Source organism: Medicago truncatula, chromosome 3 (assembly GCF_003473485.1).
Source record: "Medicago truncatula cultivar Jemalong A17 chromosome 3, MtrunA17r5.0-ANR, whole genome shotgun sequence".
Lineage (NCBI taxonomy): Eukaryota > Viridiplantae > Streptophyta > Magnoliopsida > Fabales > Fabaceae > Medicago > Medicago truncatula.
Genome location: NC_053044.1, coordinates 40,663,574 through 40,683,248, shown reverse-complemented (window position 1 = coordinate 40,683,248; position 19,675 = coordinate 40,663,574). Strand labels below are relative to the sequence as shown.

At 31.1% G+C, this 19,675-nt stretch overlaps 2 protein-coding genes across 2 annotated transcripts; one reads left to right on the top strand and one right to left on the bottom strand.

Annotated features, from left to right (window-relative positions):
- The first annotated feature begins 9,861 nt into the window (after nt 1-9,861).
- LOC11427002 (endoglucanase 12) lies at nt 9,862-15,972 on the top strand. Its single transcript, XM_003601458.4, has 5 exons — nt 9,862-10,640; nt 13,536-13,840; nt 14,083-14,680; nt 14,790-14,962; nt 15,382-15,972. Exons 1-5 carry the CDS (start codon nt 10,244-10,246, stop codon nt 15,781-15,783), a joined length of 1,875 nt encoding a protein of 624 aa, XP_003601506.1. The 5' UTR covers nt 9,862-10,243; the 3' UTR covers nt 15,784-15,972.
- Nucleotides 15,973-16,700: 728 nt separating this feature from the next.
- Nucleotides 16,701-18,198, bottom strand: LOC120575716 (uncharacterized). Its single transcript, XM_039832428.1, has one exon. It carries the CDS (start codon nt 17,855-17,857, stop codon nt 16,916-16,918), a length of 942 nt encoding a protein of 313 aa, XP_039688362.1. The 5' UTR covers nt 17,858-18,198; the 3' UTR covers nt 16,701-16,915.
- Between the last annotated feature and the right edge of the window lie 1,477 nt (nt 18,199-19,675).

Sequence of the window (19,675 nt, the reverse complement as noted above, 5' to 3'; positions counted from 1 at the left end):
ATCCCCGATTATACCAAAAATATATTTTTACCTCTATTAAAGTAGTAAACCAGTACCCCTTAAGTAAACCCTTAAGTCACATTCATATGTGTACATTCATGACTTATGTGTTCAACACAATTTAGTATATCCACTATTATATGGAAATATCTAACAATATAACTGCTTTTGTCAAGCTATGTATGAACAACTTCGTTTGTTTGTCTCTATACAAATTCGTCACTAAAGTTTCGATAGAAATGAGAGAAGATAGATTTGCAATGGTATATCCGAAGGACTATCCACGCCAACCAACAACTATATCCGAAGGACCTCATCTTGCAGGAGAAATTGCACAACATTAATAGTACTCCCTCCGTTTTAAAATGAGTGTCGTTTTAGCTAAAAAAAATTGTTTCAAAATGAATGTCACTTTACATTTCCAATACAACTTTAATTCTTTTCTTCCAACTTTACCCTCAATAAATACGCTAACTTTTCTCTCACACAATTTTCAATGCAACTTTAATTTTGTCTTTTTCTTATAAAGTAAGGACAGTTTAGTAAAAGTATTATATCCAATGATTATTTCATTGTATTTCTTAATCTATATGTCAAAGCCTAAAGACATTAATTTTGAAACGGAGGGTGTAAGATATATAATTTTTGAACATGACATCGCCTATTCCAAGAAACTCATAAAGGGAGATGAAGCTCTCTTTGCATTGGCAAGAAACTTTGCTAAAAGGAAACTCTACAATCATGGACAACCTTGCATTGAGCCTTATTATAACTCAACTGACTACTTTGATGAGTACATGTGGGGGCGGTGTTTGATTGTATTTTGCCACTGGTAACAACAACTACCTTTCCTTGGCAACTGATCCTTCTATCTATAAGATCAATGACAAAGCATTCAATGAGATTCCTTATTTAAAATTTTTGAGCTGGAACATTAAGTTACCTGCTGCAATGTTGTTGCTAACAAAGATGATGAGGTTTCATAAGTTTGGTTACCCTAATGAGGAAATGTTGAGTATGTACCACATATCTATTGGTCTTACCACGGGCTCTTATCTACATCAATTCAATGTTAACTAGACTAATGGTAACTTAATAATTAACATGTAACTTTTGCCTTGTTATTTTTTTATTATTATTCGGCCTATCAATTGTGGTTGTGAGACAGTTTTAAATAGTGATCCACAACTGCAATTGTGGTCGAAATGTAAAGGGTTTTTGAAATTTATGCAACGACATTGGGACCACAGTTTCAATTGCATTAATTATGTTTTTCCTTAATGTAAATATTTGTGGTGTTATTGCAATAAGAATTTAAAACATTATTGTTCAAAGAGATCATAATATAGTACATGCCAACAAGAAGACTTTCAGGGGGCTTGATGCAATTCAACCACAGACAGCCAAAATCTCTCCAATATTTTGTCAATGTTGCATTTTTAGCATATCTTTTTGCTAAGACATAGACGTTCTTGGATGGTTTTGTGGCCATAATTACTTTCAAATATATGTTCTAAAAGCATTTATAAATCTCTTGGGTATTGTATCCTTCACTTGATTTTATTTGTTATTCAATTATTTTGGTAAGTTGTGTTATTTGTACATCCAAGCAGTGGCGAAGCTAGCAATAATTTTATGAGGTGGCCACCCGAAAGTAACAAAAGTCATAAAAAATTATTACACCTAAAATCGAACTTGGGATAGCCAAATATATATTATTAGGGGTAGCTAAACATAAAAATATACCTACTAACTCAATTTTTTTTTTTTTTGGGGTAGCCATAGCTACCCCTCTCTTGTACAAGCATTGGCTACCCCTCTCTTGTACAAGCATTCGCCCCTGCATCCAAGTCATACAACTTTTAAAGTGATTAATGTCGATCATATAAATAACTACTTACATTGAGTAAATGGTTCATAAACAAATTAATGAGTTTCAACACATGACATATTCATTAACCATCTATTGTACATAATCAATCACCCATCTGAACTGCATTAATCACTTGACATGTTATCGTAAAATTTGTCTAAATTAAGTTGTTTAAAAAACGTTTTTCTATTTTTGTGTTGAAAAATAACATTATGATTTTTTTACATCCCCATAAAACAAATGGATTACATCATGGGGAACAATCCAATGAATATGAGCTACATTACATAGTTGGGTATGGAAACAGAAACAAGATTCCAAGACATGTTCATCATAGAGGTGCATTAGTTTCAAATTAACGATGACAAAAATACTGATGCAGCGATGGTTGGAAGTGGCGTGACAACTGTTGAAATTTGGGGCCTAATTCTTTCTTACAAAACCGGCTTGTAAGGTGAGGATTGCCTCCTTTTTCCCAATACACCCCCCTCACGCCCAGCACTCACCCCCAGCACTCTTTGGGCTTGGTGCGTGAATAGGTTTAGGTGGCCCTTGAATTCGACAAGCTCTGATACCATGTTGAAATTTGGAGCCTAACTCTTCCTTACAAAACCGGCTTGTAAGGTGATGATTGCCTCCTCTTTATAAACTCTTCTCAGGAGTCTTATCTATCCGATGTGGGACTTAGGTTTTTCCCAATAACAACCCTAACAAACATGGAGCAGTGGTTGGAGAGCCTAATAATTTCGACCAGTTCTTGATTCAAGGTACAATTATAACTATAATAAGCCAACCTTAATTGAGAATTTAGGACGAGCCACCTTAGTTTCCTTATCAAGTAGAGTCGTCTCAACTAATACTGTTGAGATCTAAAACAAACTTTAAGAATGAAGTCTTTTTAAAATTAATATTTATGTAAATTTTATTTTATTATTTGTTTATTTCTTTATTATTTTAGCCTTGTTTTTTTTTTTGAGAGAGAATTTTAGCCTTGTTATTTATTTAGAAATTAGAAATAGAAATGACCGAGCCAGTTGCACACACTCTTAAATATCATTTTCAATTTATACCTTATTGATTGCGAAACCATTTTTAGAGTTAACTGGTTAGTTCATCTAACCTAATGGATAGAGATTGGGCAAAACCACTCTTAGCCCATTTTAAATATAATTTTCAATTTATACTATCTTAATCTTATCATACTCATATTATTTCTAATATATGAATAACACTATTAACAAAATTTGCAAACCCTAATCCTATTGAATTTGGGCGCCAATGTTTGATGGCCGTTAATTTCAATTTATGCTAATCTCAACTGTTAATTTTGGGCCAAACCTTTTCTATTATCTTGGTTCACTTCATTTTGTTCACCTCATTAGAAAATTGTTTTTTTGACATGGAATACTTCCTATTTACACAAGTAATTACTAGAAAAACCCCAGCGGTAGTTAACTACCGTTGAAAGAACCGCCGGTAGTTAACTGCCGCTGAACCCAGCGGTTGTTAACTGCCGTTACGTTTTGTATTTTAAGAACGCAGAAACCTCCAGTTTCTGGTTACAACAACTCATTCAAAACTTGTAAAATATAACCAAAAATCACCCAAACTTCAATTTGCTCGAAAATCATCCAAATTTCATCAATTAATTTACAAGAAAGTACCTTTCTTCTTATTTACATGCAATGTAGGTTTCTTAGGGTGTTAGTTTTCATAATTTTAGCAAAACTTTAGCAAGTGACTGATACAATGAATGAATGAATATTTTGAATATGACATGCTTTTAACAAGTCAATATATAGTATATGGATCACAACAAAACTTTTTCAATTGATCCAGTGAATAATGGTGGTTGTTTATTTTACCTTTCTGTCAAAACAGAGGGCGTTGATTTTGGTTTATATTATCTAGGAATACTTTTATGAATTTAATTGTGGTAAGTTAACTGTCTAAAACAATTTTGCAAACACATCCAATCAAAACATTTTGAATTCTCTCACGACCAATTATATGTCGCAGTTTCCAAGGTAACATTAAGGAAAGGTTTGAAAATACTCATAACTGATGAAAACGGTGATTGCATTGATAACACAACCAATGTCGTATACAACGAAGTATTTCAGAAGGTATGAACTTCTACATATAATATAGGCTTAATTACACTTTTGGTCCTCGTGTTTTGCCCTACTCACAAAATTGGTCCTGCCATTTTAAAACAGAACAAAACCATCCTTCAAAAATATAGGCTTAATTGCACTTTTCGTCATACCCCCCATTTTACCCTCCAAAAATGCTGATATGGCAAAGGAACAACCATGTGACAGTGCCAACTTAGAAAATGACATTAACATGTCATGATAAAAACAATTTTTAATTTAAAAAAACAATATAAACATTTCATAAATTCAAACAAAAACAAATTGAAAGAAAAAAGGAAATTAAATTAAAAGAAATATATAAATCCTAATTCCCAAATCATATTTATAATTAATTAATAATCACATGTATATAAATTAACAATTAGAAAATAAATCAAAAATATAAATCTGAAATTAAAAATAAACAACACTACTCATATTCCTATCTTCATCCTTAGCAACAAACACAAAAATTAACAACACCATTCATATTCATCTCTTATTCTTTAGCACAAAAAATTAACAACATCACAACTTTCTCCCATCATCAACACCCACCACCACTTGTGTTCCTCTCCTTTTCACCCACACCCACTTATCTTCGATCCCTTAACACTACTTCTTCACCATTTTCACCCACAAAAAATCCTCGTAAAAGGCATTGCTGCAGCACGGTCAAGAACATAATATCCATCATCCGCACCATATCTATCCCTCCCACGCCCAGATTCGTGGCAAAACCCATTTGAAAAAAACTTGAACACAAAACGAAACGGCGTCGTTTTGTTTGTTACTCTTCAATGAAATAAATTTTTTGAAGAATGATGACCAGAAAAATTATGTTGTTGTTGTTGTCTTTTCTATGATAATTTTCTGAGCAAAGAGAATTGTTCCATGGAGAAAACACAATAACATTGTTCACAAAGCTTTGTTTTTGCAACTGGTGAGTTCACCAAAATCTGTAATGCTTGGTTTCTGTTCAGCTTCTCCAAGTCATCAAAAACACCACAAAAAGTGGTTCCGCCATCGCCGTAGCCCATGGCATTAGTTTCTGAAGACAACATGTTTTCTCGCTTAGATTTTGTCTTCTTTGTCTTTCTAAGTTGCTTTAACAAGAGATGTGAGATAAGAGAAAAAAAGATATGTTGGTATGTGATGGTTTTTTAGGGTTGAAGATGAAGATCATGAAGAAGATGAATGTTCTTAAGTTTTTAGTTTTATTGTTGGAAGCCAAAATTTATTTAATTTAATCTTTTAATTTTCCATGAAATGTTTTTGTTTTAATTTGATCTTTTAATTTTCCATGAAATGTTAAAATGTTTTTCCATAATAATATAATTAATTTCTTCAATTTTATAAATGATATTTTTCACATATGCAATGCCATATAGGTGTTTTATTTGCCAATCAATTAAAATTCTGACACATCAGCGTTTTTGGAGGATAAAATGGAGGGTAGGACGAAAAGTGCAACAAAAATGATAACTGAAGGACAATTTTATTCTGTTTTAAAAGAGCATGATCGATATTGTGAGTAGGCCAAAATACGAGGACCAAAAGTGTAATTAAGCCTATAATATAAGAATCATTTAGCTTATTTTGTAATTCACTTTATCTAACATTTTCATTAATTGTATTTTCATATTATGCTTAATTTTATTTGTTACTATATGAGATTGGCTTGGAACTATTTATCAACATGTACATATATTATGTGCTATATTCTACTATATTTTAATTCACACTATAAATGCCCGTGCGTCGGCACGGATAGGGGATCTAGTTACTATTTACTACTCATACAAGACAGGTGAGGCCTACGTTACCCTCTCTTGTTTAGAGGGTAATTTACTATCTCATGATATCAACCAATCAAAATGTAATATATATAGGTAACATTAGATGTCAAATAAATGAGTAGATTTTTTCTAAAAATAAAAGAGTTAATCTTAATTTTTTTTTTTTGAAGGAGAGTTAATCTTAATCATAAGGTAACTTTTAATACTTTTAATTTTTATTTAATTTTTTTTTTGAAACAACAAATGATTTAATTTTTCTTTTTTTATATTAAGGTGTTCAATCTTAATTAATTTACACTACAAGACTTATAACAAATAAAATTTTACATCAAATTTCTTTCATCTGTATGTCCTTAAATTCATCATTTACATTCATAAAATTTCTTCCATTCCAGAACCCCGAACGTGAGAACAAAAACATCTCATTCTTTCAAATTTCTTCTTCTTTATTCTTCCATATTGATCAATTTTTGTTTCTTTTTCATTCTTCTTCCCATTTTGATTGTTCAATTTTGTTGTTACAAATTGCTGCAATTTCCAATTATCGTGACAATTGTCGTTGTATCTAGAACCGCGTCAGGTATCGTGACTTATTTTTTTTATTTAAGCAGCCAACCTAATAAAATGCTAGCAAACTCCCACAACATCACAGCGGCAACACCTGCTAGCAGCCCTCAAATTACAACGGATGATTTACTCAATTGTTATAATTAACTACCTCACAACCAAGAAAAATCAAATCAAAAAGAAAAATCAAGTCATCATACCTGACGTTGTACTGGAAATAACGGCAATTCTCACGATATTTGAAATCATGACGATTCTCACGAAAATTTAAAAATGCGGCAGTTGGGAACGACCAAATTGAACAATCAAAATGGGAGGAATAAATTTTATGAATATAACTGATAAATTTAATGACATTCAGATGAAAGAAATTTGATGTGAAATTTTAATTGTTCTAAGCCAGTCATGTAGTGGAAATTAATTAAGACTGAACACCTAAATATAATTAAGGCAATATTACATTATGGGTCATTTATCTTATTTATTTGTAACACTTTGGTCCTTTGTCTTTATTTTTTCACGTTTAGGTCCTTTATCTCTCTTAATAGCACATATACATCTTTTTTCGCATTTTTTTATTAAAAAATACATAATTTTATTTTTAAAAATATATTTTTATTAAAACTGAAAAAAAATCCAAAAATATGATGAAGGTGTTCATCATCTTCATCTTCTTCCTTTGAATCTTCATCATCTTCTTTAAATAAAAAAAATTCTACTAAAATATATCTCTAAATATCGTGAATTAATGTTATATTCACCCTAAATCTTATTTTAAACACAAAAATCAAAACCTTAATTTCACAAATGTTGCAAGGCGGATGGTGGAGGCTTAGTCACTGGCGGAAGGGTTAGGCTTTACGAAAATTAAGATTGTTCTGGAAACAACAAAATTGATGTGCAAAGCTGCTATCAATTTTGAGGTTATTTTTATGTCCGACTTGAATATTGAGTTAGAAAATAATAATAATAATAATAATAATAATAATAATAATATACAGCGTGACAATTTATTTAACTAATTTTTTTTTTTTTTTTTTTTGTGATGAAACTAAATCTCTTTTTCTATAGGAGTTTGATTTTTGTGTTTAAAAGAAGATTTGAGGTGAATATAACATTAATTCATGATATTTGAAGATATATTTGTATAGAAATTTTTTTGATTCAATGAAGATGATGAAGATTCAAAGGAAGAAGATGAAGATGATGAACATCTTCATCATATTTCTGGATTTGTTTCATTTTTAATAAAAAGATATTTTAAAAAATAAAATTATGTACTTTTTTTAATAAAAAAAATGAGAAAAATGTGCTTTTATAATAGATAAAAGACTTAAGCGGAAAAAAATAAAGATAAAGGACCCAAATGTAACAAATAAATAAGATAAAGGATCTCTAATGTAATCATGTCTATAATTAAATAAAAATTAAAAGTATTAAAAGTTACCTTATGATTATAATTGATTCTTTTTTTAGAAAAAAAATTGACTAATTTCTGACATTTAATGTTGCCAATGTATATTACATTTTGATTGGTTGATATCATGAGAGGGTAAAATACCCTCTAAATAAGAGAGGGTAATCTAAAAAAAACATACAAGACATGGTTGAAAATTGAAATGGAAAGCGTGCGTGCGCATGATAGTGATGGTGTTGAAGGAATTAACTGGCCAATAATTATAACACGTCCTATATTTTTTTATTGTTTTAGACGGTAGTATATGTTCTTCAGTCAAGAACTATTGGAGAAACTTTATTAATTCTTCATATAGTTGAGGAGAAAAGAAAATTATATTGAATTGAATTAAAAGGACCACACTCATTCCTCTACGACTCGAAAATCTATTATGCTTGGTTTGTTAAATCTTAAATAATTAACTTCATTAGAAGGTAAATCAAATTATACAAGTATACACACAATTGAGTGTTTCTATTGACCAAAGTAAAATACTTGAATATTGTTAAAATGTTTGATGATTTTCTTTTTTCTTCAAATAGACCAGCGACTAAAAATTAACCATTTAAATAAATAAATGAAGAATTTAAGATTTGAACTTCAGTCTCTGACTATATAATATGATGTTCCTATCAACTGAGTCATGTTTATGAATATTGTTTGATGACTTTTTATCTAATAATACATATGTAATAAAGTTTAGCGCTGAACTAAAAGTTTGTATTATACACACCGCATATATAAATTTTTATGAAAATTTAAAATCACTTTGGAATAAAAAAATGCATGCTATCAAGCTAAATTTCATAAATAAAGACATTTTGGATTAATTAAATATCACTGCTTATTGTGGGTTTGTAAATTTTTTCTCAATCACTTTTTTGAGTTTTTCATTCATGCAAACATGTTGGTTTGAACGGTAAAAAACCAAGACACCTTATTAAGTGGGTCAAGGGCAGATATTAGTCATGAATAAATTCGACAAAATTTACATCTATTCGTCATATATTTTGACATAGATTTTCTTTTGTTACAAAGAGTCTATGAACGAAACTCACATACAGTATTGAAAAATTGAGAACTCCAAAGTATCCCTAAAACTCTTTACCAATTCCAATTGGAGCTGTACTTACCAAACAAGTTTTTTGTTTTAACAAAACAAACTCAACTCGCATCCTTTATTAAATGAGCAATGCTATATATCAAGAAAGATTTTATCAAGAAAATTTTAAGAATGACATGGCAGAATAATCACCCTTAAATTTTATCAAGAAATAGTCATGAAATTAATGTTAACCAATAAAATCTCAGCCTTGCTGAAAATCATAGGGTGGTGGGTGTTATGTATTTTTTTTTTATGAAAGATTAATAAATGAGACTGAAATCTAAAGGTGATTATTGTACCATGTCATTCTTGAATCTTTCTTATAAAATCATTCTTGATATCTAGCATTTTCCTTATTAAATACTACTAGTAATGTTTTTTTGGAGAGGTTTTCTTCTTTAATGGAGTATTTTGTTTCCGTTGACCGAGATTTTTATATCATGAATAATTTTCTCATCAAACTTAATTGTCTTTGTATTTTTTCTTTGTTCTAATTATTTTTCGATTTTATAGCATATACGTATAACTTATCACCATATGCGCGTACAGCGTTAATTATTACTAAATGCTAATTATGGTACAAATATGCCAATGCAATGTATACCACCAAATAAAATGGCAATGTTTGAGAGCTCATTCCATATACTACATGACAAAGGAAATTATATAAAACAATTTCTAATTGAAAAAAAAGTTAGGATTTAATTAAAATATACATCTTTTTACCATATCTAAATCGATCAAATCACTGTAGAAATTAACTTTATCCCGATTAAATTTTATGACGTTTTTTTAATAAAGTTTATGGCTGTTACTATAAATATAAATGGTTAATTAATTTCCAAATTTTCTTATGGTCGGCGATGATGTGTGTTGCTGAACGGGTACGTTGGATCTATATATGACTGAAGAAAAAAATACACTGCCATGTATCAGCACTCTTCAAAAGTCACAACACGCAAACTTTATAGTAGAATGAATTAAATGGTTCTTTGCATACATATTGACACGAATATTCTCTCCAAAAATCTTAAATCAAACCCCTCTTTCCCTTCTTCTCTTATGGTGCATAATCTTCTAATTTGCACCAATTTCTCTCATCTCTTCCAAAAAATTTATTCCCAATAGGAGTGCGAGCGCATCAATCTTTCTCATATGATCTTCGTGATTAATCTGAAGTTCCATCAGAGGAGGTGATTGAAGTATAGCGAAACATTGTCGCTAGGAAGAGGGGAGTGATCAAAATTGATGCAACAAATATACTCCTCTTATCATCAACGACTATATTAGATTTAATTACTCATCATGCATTCAAGGAATCAATGGGGAGGGTCTTTTGAGCTGAGCAGCAATAGTGAAGTGCCATCGGGAGATGAGACCAGCCGCACCGGAGATCAATGGGACAAGGCAGCGTTGCTCGATCATGGTAATCGACGCGAGGGATTGGATGAGACACTACAAAGCTGGATTCTTGAAAGGCCAAATATGAAGAAGAAGACCAAGTATGTGGATTTTGGATGCATCGTGTTGAGTCACAAGGCATTGAAATGGATTTTTGGTATAATCTTTGTGGGTTTTTGTGCAATTGGTCTTCCTATCATCATTGCCAAGGCTTTGCCTAAACATCATCCTTCACCTATACCACCTGATAATTACACCCTTGCTCTTCACAAAGCACTACGCTTCTTCAACGCTCAGAAATGTATGTAATCTTCAACTATCTCATCTCATATCATCATGCAAATTAACATTCACATATATTTTCTATGTGTGCAATATTCTGTTCTCATTTGACATTTTACCTTTTCTCCCATGATTTTATTTGATTTATTAGATGATTGATACGCTCAATATATTTTTTTTTAGGTGAAAGTAATAGACTCAATATATTATGATAAGAGAAATGATATTTATACAACCACTTTCTTACAATTTTTTGACAACTTTCTGTCTCATATTCATATTATCCTCTTATTATCCCTCTTCCTTTTTCTCTCTCCATTGTTTTTGACCAATGAAAAGAGAGAAAAAATAAGTTGTCACAAAAGTTGTCTCATATGGTTGTTCAAATAAAGTACTCATATGATAATAAATAAAAATAGAGTAAGACCCTTTCAAAATGTTGTTTGCTTTCATATGCATTTATGCTTTTGAATAGGCGTGGTTTTGGTTGTTATGACTTTTGCTGAAATATGTGCCTCTAGTTAATATAGATGTTAATGTTTATAAATAAAATTATTCACTTGCTATATTATGGAACTGACAAAAAACAAGATTTGACTCAGGTGTTAATATCATAATCATCTTAAATTGAGTTTGATCTCTGACAAAGAATTATAATTAAACTTTACTTTTTTTTTTTTGAAGTAGGATAGTAATTCAACTTATAAGGTAAAGTTGGGAATACGATGTTCGAACACACCTACATATAAAATTCAACGTTGTTATCAACTGAATCGCGAGAATATAAATAAATTTGGCTTGTTAAAAAAAGGAACATAAATAAATTTTACTTATCTTTCGATCAAATACAACTATCGAGAATATGACTACCCTTAATATTATCTATGAAAAAATAATTACATAAAAAATAACGAATTAAAAAAAAGAGAAAAGTCAACATTCCCTTCTGTAGAATTTATTTATTTTTGACAAAATTCTCTCCTGTAGATATTATTATATAGTAATAGAATAGGAGTATAATATAATATATCTGCTCTCTTGATATATTCAAATTTGTTTTTTTACAAAAGGGATTGTTTTCTAGTGGAATGAAGTATTTGTTGTCCCATTTTACCCGTCAACTCCTTCCAAAGGCTGGTTCATTAATCCCAAAATAAATAAGAAATTAATATTTGAACAACTATTTTATAATAATTTTCTAAAAAAAAAGAAACTATTTTATGACAATTTTCTATCTCATACTCACGGTGTGTTTTGACTTTCTCTCTGTTATTTTGGTCTTTTTATCAATACCTATATTTCTATATCTATTTTAGTTGTCCTACAAATTGTCTCAAAAAATATTGCTCAAATAACATTCTTCTTTTAACTAACTCTCTGCATCAGCATATTATCTCAAAACTCAAAATAATAAAACTGTGCAACTTTTTAACGTGAGATAAACAATTTGGGTGTGTTTGGATCAGTAATTTAATTAAGCACTTGTTGAGTTAGTATCGTCACATGTGTTTATGTTAGTTTTCTATAATAATAAAATAATAAGATAATTTTTTTTTCATATCAATCGTAGGTTACTTTTATAAGCTATTTTGAAGAAGAGTTAAAACTTGTTGATTTGGTTGAAAACTTGTTGATGTTTAAATCCTCTGAAACTGTGCTTTGTAAAGTGGAAAATCTGCTTAAGAGATTTTGTGTCTAATATTACTATTAGACAGGAATTGTTTTTTCCATTTTATTATTGCCAAATGCTATCTAACGTCTTTTCATTCCAACAAGTTGCTTTGAATTTTTTTAAATAATAGTCATCCATAGTTCTTGACTAAAAAAAAAAAAAACAATGATATCAACATTCAACAGAACGGCATTTAGCACGACTGTGTTTGTCTTGTGTCGCTAGTATTTGAATGCTTCTGTTTCTACCCCGTTTTCATTCCATTCTTATTTTGTTTCACGATAACGCTTTAACTTGGTTTTTCACTATTTTCATGCGGTTAGAAAATAATATTCAAATTAATATATTTTTACACGATGGACAAATTAGTCCTTCTATTGATTTATATTTTTTTTTTGTCAAGTAGTCTAGTGATCACATAGCTTAATTATGGAGAATTGGAATGTTCGGGGTTCAAACCCCATCCCTCTGCATATAATATGCAATATCCTTATGAGCTAAATTCACGGAGATATTGATTTATATATTTTTATAGGACACATAAATTAGTCCTTCTATTAATTTTGGTTCATTACAACAATTTGACCGTTTGTAAACAGAAAAACAATTTGACTGCTTTGTCTTTGTATGCAAATTTAGATGTTAGATTTATGTGGGCATTATTTTTTGTTAAGGACAAAATTGAGAGGAAATATATAGATTATTTTGTCTAAAATGTAGTTAATACACCAACACTTAGAAACAGAAAAAAGTATTTTTTTGAATTTAACGTATATTTAGTTTTCTAGTTATTGTTTGTTGCTATCATAAAACATCAATAAATTTATTTCTATTTTTAGTTGGTTTCGTGACGAAACGAAACTCACAAATACTAAGTGTTGAGAAGTGGAGGATTAAAGTTGTGAACCTACATCATAACATATCAAATATTTCTGCAACCTTTTATCATATGAAATGAATTTATAAGACAATTTATATCTGTTTTTTATACTACCACTACATATTATGATTCAATTTTTTAAAAGTAAACTATATTTGTAAAATAGTATACATAGTTTTCCCGAAAAAACAGCAGAAGAATACTAACTAATTTGTCTCAACTCAATTATATAATCGAGTAGATGCACAATAATAACTAGCCTTTAATAAGATGATAATTGCACCATATGTTTAGTAACAATACCTTACAAAAAGAATTTGAATCATGAATCATCATATAATATGTACCTTTGATTTGTGAAGCTGGGAGATTGCCAAAGAGCAATGGAATTTCATGGAGAAGGAACTCAGGTTTACAAGATGGAAAAGACACTGATGATAAAAAAGGACTTGTTGGTGGTTATTATGATGCTGGGGACAATATAAAGTTCCATTTTCCCATGTCTTTTGCTATGACAATGCTAAGTTGGAGTGTGCTTGAATATAAGCAAAAATATATGGCAGTGAATGAGTATAATCATGCCAGAGAACTCATTAAATGGGGTACTGATTATTTGCTCTTAACCTTCAACAGTTCTGCATCCAAAATTAACAAAATTTATGCTCAGGTAAGTTAAGTCTTGTTTCTATGTAGTTTATTCTTCCCTGTATTTCACTTATTTTAATGATATTTAACAAAATATGATCTTGAATCTTAATCAATTTAATCATATATATATATATATATATATATATATATATATGTATTAGCTCTACTGAATGCATCATGTATATATATTTAACTCTTCATTGCTTGATACATTACCCTTAATTTGGATCCTAAGTGCAATACATCTGGATTTCATGTTAGGTTGGTGGATCACTGAATGGTTCTAGGACACCAGATGACCACTACTGTTGGCAAAAACCAGAAGACATGAGCTATCCGCGCCCAACAACGACTGTATTTGAAGGACCTGATCTTGCAGGAGAAATGGCAGCAGCATTAGCAGCAGCTTCTATAGTTTTCCTAGACGACGCTGCTTATTCAAAGAAACTCGTCAAGGGAGCTGAAACTGCCTTTGCATTTGCAAGAGACTTTGGTAAAAGATCAACATACAGTCGCGGAAAGCCTTACATTGAACCCTTTTATAACTCATCTGGTTACTTTGATGAGTACATGTGGGGTGGTGCTTGGTTGTATTTTGCCACCGGAAATACTACCTACATTTCATTGGCAACTAATCCTGATGTGCCTAAGAATTCCAAGGCATTTTATATGAAGCCTGATTTGAGTGTTTTGAGTTGGGATAATAAGTTACCTGCTGCAATGTTGCTGCTAACAAGAGTTAGGATGTTTCTTAATCCTGGTTACCCTTATGAGGATATGCTTAGTATGTACCATAATGTTACTAGTCTTACCATGTGTTCTTATCTTCATCAATTCAATGTCTTTAAATGGACTAATGGTAATTCAATAATGAACACGTTACTTTTGCCTTGGTTTTTTATTCAAAAAATTATGATTTTGAAGTTTCAACAAGATCATAAGATGCATGTTAACATGAAAATTTACAGGGGGGTTGATACAATTGAACCATGGACAACCACAATCTCTCCAATATGTTGTCAATGCTGCATTTTTGGCATCTCTTTTTGCTGATTATATGGAAGCCAAAGGTGTTCCTGGATGGTATTGTGGTCCTAATTTCTTTCCAATATCTGTTCTAAAGTCATTTGCAACCTCTCAGGTACCAAATTCGTCACATCATTTTGAATTTCGATTCATATATTTTTCTCAGTTGTGTTATTTGAACAGACAAATTTTGAAGTGCTTAACACAGTTCAAGTAGTTGGTTAATTACGTTGAGTAAATGGTCAACGGATATACAAGGTGTTGAAACTCATTAGCCACAAATGTAACTTCATTAAACTGGATTTCTGATGTGATTAACCATAATTCTCAGTGCTTAAATATACATATAGTTGAACACCTGAGAATTATGGTCTATCACTCATTTTCAGGTGGATATTGATCAAGCATCTGCTAAACGTAATTAACCACTTCAAAAGTTTTGTTTTCACAAAATTGTCTAAATTAAGTCATACAAAAATAATTTCTGTTTTTGTTCTTTAGCAATGTGATTTTTCTTATATTCCTATGAAACAGATGGATTACATCATGGGTAAAAATCCAATGAACATGAGCTACATAGTAGGATATGGCGAAAAGTTTCCAAGACATGTTCATCATAGAGGTGCATCGATTCCAAATGATCACAAAAATTACTCATGTACTGGTGGTTGGAAGTGGCGTGACAGCCCTGACCGAAATCCCAACAACGTTACAGGAGCAATGGTTGGAGGACCAAATCCCTTTGACCAATTTCATGATTCAAGGAAGAATTACAACTATACTGAACCAACTTTAGCTGGAAATGCAGGACTAGTAGCTGCCTTAATTTCCTTAACAAGCACAACAGGTAGTGGCATTGACGTTAATACCATTTTTGAAGCTATTCCACCATTTGGACCAGAAAATCCACCTCCACCACCTCCTTGGAAACCATGATATCATTTATCTATTTTTTCACAGTTTGATTTTATCCTAGCCATTTTTGTGTTCTGGACAATACTTCTTCAATTTTTAACTTATTCATGCATGTAAATTCATTTATTTATAAATGACTTAGCTCGTTGTACACTCTCATATATCATTTAAATTTGTTATAGCATTTTAGCCTTGTGGATCGCAAAACCATATTTTGGAATTAACTAGTATAGTCAGTTCTTATGGTTAAACTTTCTTATTGTCACTATAGTCAGTTCTTCTAAGCTGATGGATAGAGATTGGACGGTTCACATCTTGATTATAACAAATCGAAAACTCAGAATCTTAACCGTATGATCTTAATTGACTGCCAAAATCATCGATTGCAGTGACGGCTAACAGCAACGAGCTGTTTCACGAGTATAGGTCCTTAGCTCACACAATTGTTTTATAGTAGGGAATTGATTTCTAAGGCGTAGATCCTTGGCATGAAGTGATTATTATATAAGGAACTTGGTTTTGATTTTAAATGGGCGAATATCTAATTGGAAGACAGTCGAGATATCATGATTTTGTTAAGAGAACATGGAGGCAAAAGGATGGATCCAACCTTAAGGCAAAAGGGTTAAGTTTTATTGGATACTAATACTATTGAGTACTGCTGTTATTGTTGCATACACATCCTTTGAACCATAAAACAATATGACTCCATTACTAGTTTATGCTATAGTTTTGTCATGCTCATATCAAGTCCTTGTTAAGCCTCAAAAATGTAGAACAAAGAGTTAAAGTTGATGAAACATAGAATTCCATAAAAATTGAATAAAGTCACCATGCAAACATCAATGAGATCTTCGAAATCACTGTCAAAACCAATATTACTCATATTCATTAGACTAAAAATGTAAAGAAAAGAAAACTATACAATGTCTCTACTAGTTGCCACCATAGTTTTAAATTGTGCCCTGCAGTATAAATGAATTTGAGATCCTCGTAATGGCATTGCAACTTCAATTTTGACTGCAAAGGCTGCATTTTCCAACATTTTCTCGCAATATAATGATTGACAACATAGCCGCAACCGCAATTTAAAAGCATGGTTGCCCCGACTATCATATAAACATTTGGTCTCTTCTCTCTGACTTATAACTTATCACTCAAGTTTATAGGCACAGAGTACAAGGCAAGACTCAAAAGGAGTATAACTTTTTGTTGAATAATATCCACTAGTAGCACTACCATCATCACTCTCACCTTCTAAACCTTTCTCTTCTTTATCACTCTCAACTTCAGTGGGCCCAGGTTTGAAGATAAAAAGCCCAGGACCAGACCCAGACACACTAAACAACCAATCATATACATCCCAAAACACATGCACAGGTTGTTTATTAACCATAACAGTTTGGTTCCCTCTAAACTTCCACTGCAAATTCTTAATATGAATCAAAACAATCCCATCAATACTAATCCACATTTCAGGATCTTTGTTGCCAGCAGTTGAACTTTCAACAACAATATCACTCTCTTTTCTCTTCTCATCAAATTTAGCCTTTGTTGAGAAACTTTTCTTTGCAAAAACATTTTCTCTCTTAACCAATAATGTTGCCTCAACAAGTGCTTGTCTCATTTTCATTCTCTTGTAAGCCTTCTTCTTGTAATCACCTAACAACAGCACAACCTCTTCGTCGGAAACTAACATAACGTAGTAATCGCTGCATGGTTCGGGGCAATTTCCTGCGAATTTAGCCGATCTTAGATCCCAATACACGTCGATTTGATTGCCGTCAACGTCAAACGATCTGTAACCTTTTCTATTCCAAAAGCACCATGGCTTAACTTCAATTTTGCAGTTTTGATGAAATTGTTCGCCTCTAGCGCTGTCAACTTTAAGGTTTAATGTGTGGTTGATGAGGTTTTTGCACCATAAGACTGATATGTTTCTCCATTGGCCACCAATGCTGGTTTGGTAGAGGCATGTAACTGTGCTTTGAGCTGTTTTGGTTGGTAATGGTTCTTCTGTTATTCTTTGTGACATTAGTGAAGCTAGGTTTTGTTTTGAGAATGATTGTGATCTGAATGAAAGTTGAACAGTCATCAACCATTCATACCCCTTTAAAAATGGTTTCAAATTATAATGTGTCTTGTGATTCAAATATTTGTTCTTGTAAGGTTGTAATTTTACTATAATGTTTTGTGGCTGGTTAATGGGTTTATCATCATTAAGAAGACGAATGGAATTGGAGATAGAATGAATCAAGAGTTATTAATTAGATGAACAAAATTGAAAATGAAAATGTCATGGAAGTTGGTTATTTTGACTTAGAAAAAATATGTGCCAGGTAGGTAGATGTGGCTGTATGTAATGTAATACTGTTAGTAATTTGTTTAGAAATTGAATTTTGCCAGAAAATATTGGCGATGAAAGAGTGATGAATGACACGAAAGCTTGTTTGTTTGAAGAAAAAGTCTCCATCTTAGGGGCAGCTAGCTACAAAATATAGATGTATGTATCCGAAGGGAAAGGAAGAAAAAGTTTGTTAATTAACTAACAGTCCTTTTTAGAAGGGTTGGTTAATAGTATTAATTATTACACATCTCAATCAACATCATACTATTAATCCTATAATTAGGAAATAACAACCTTGCCTACCAACAAAGCTTTATGAAGATTCTCACAAACGTTTAGAGATGCTAATTGCTTATGCACGTGTAAATATAAACTAATAAAAGTGAAAGAGAAAAAAATAGTTTGAACTAAGTTTTGATTTGATTTTCTGAGTGTATGTCATTGTGATGTGAAGTATTTTGATTTGATTTTCTAAGTGTGTGTCATTGTATGCCATTTATCAAATTTTTTTTTTTTGAGATGATGAATTGAAGAGATTGAATGCTTATCAATTACTAATATAAAAAAAAGTAAATTTAGTCCATTTACTTTTTTGAAATCAATTTATCAATTTTTTTTTGAGATACTAAATTGTAGAGATTGAATGTTTATTAATTACTTACGTGAATCCATTTATCAATTTTTTTTAGATGCTGAATTTGAGTAAATGAATTTTTTAGAGAATGAATTTTTTTTTTTTTAGATTGATCACTGTTAAACGGTAGAAACTTCGTACCAATATCTTGGTACAAAAAAAATGAGTTCAGGTATATTCCATTTACATCATTCTCCATTTAGTCCAATTCGGGTCCTAGATGGAAGGCATCTGGCAAAAAGAGATTCAAGGGTTGAGATTTATGCATTATAGTGAGATCAATTTAAACTTCATCATCTCTTATCAATCATATTTCAAAAAAATTCTCTCATCAACTGTATTCTAACAATGTTGGTGTCATATTTCTAGTAGTAAATTTAGAGTGAAATCAATTGAAAAACCAACAAAATGAATTTAGAATGAAATCAATTTAAACTTCATCATCTCAGATCATTCATCATCTTTGATCATTCATATATTAAGAATGAATCGACATGTGTGGAAGATAAGAGCAGCAACGGTGGATTGGTATATGACAACGACAATGAGATAGTAGTCAAGAGAGGAGAGGAGAGGAGGAGATGAGGGTAGATGCTGTGATTGATTGAGATGGTAGCAATAAGCGATGATGAGGCATAACGGTCCGCCGGTGAGAGGATACAAGAGAGGAAATGCAAAATACATGATTTTTGTAAAGATAATAAATGTTTTATTTATTTTTAAATCTCTACCCTTCATCTTCAATCTTTTTTGCTACATGTCTTCAATCCAATATCCTAAATAGAGCATACCTCAACTCTAAAAATGTGAGACACAAACCCTTTTGAATGAGAAGAGAATGCACATGACATGACACAGTATAATGATGTTTTATTCTATGCTCTTTGATTTTCATCCAATAGCTAACAATAAGTAACATCATTTATTTTTAT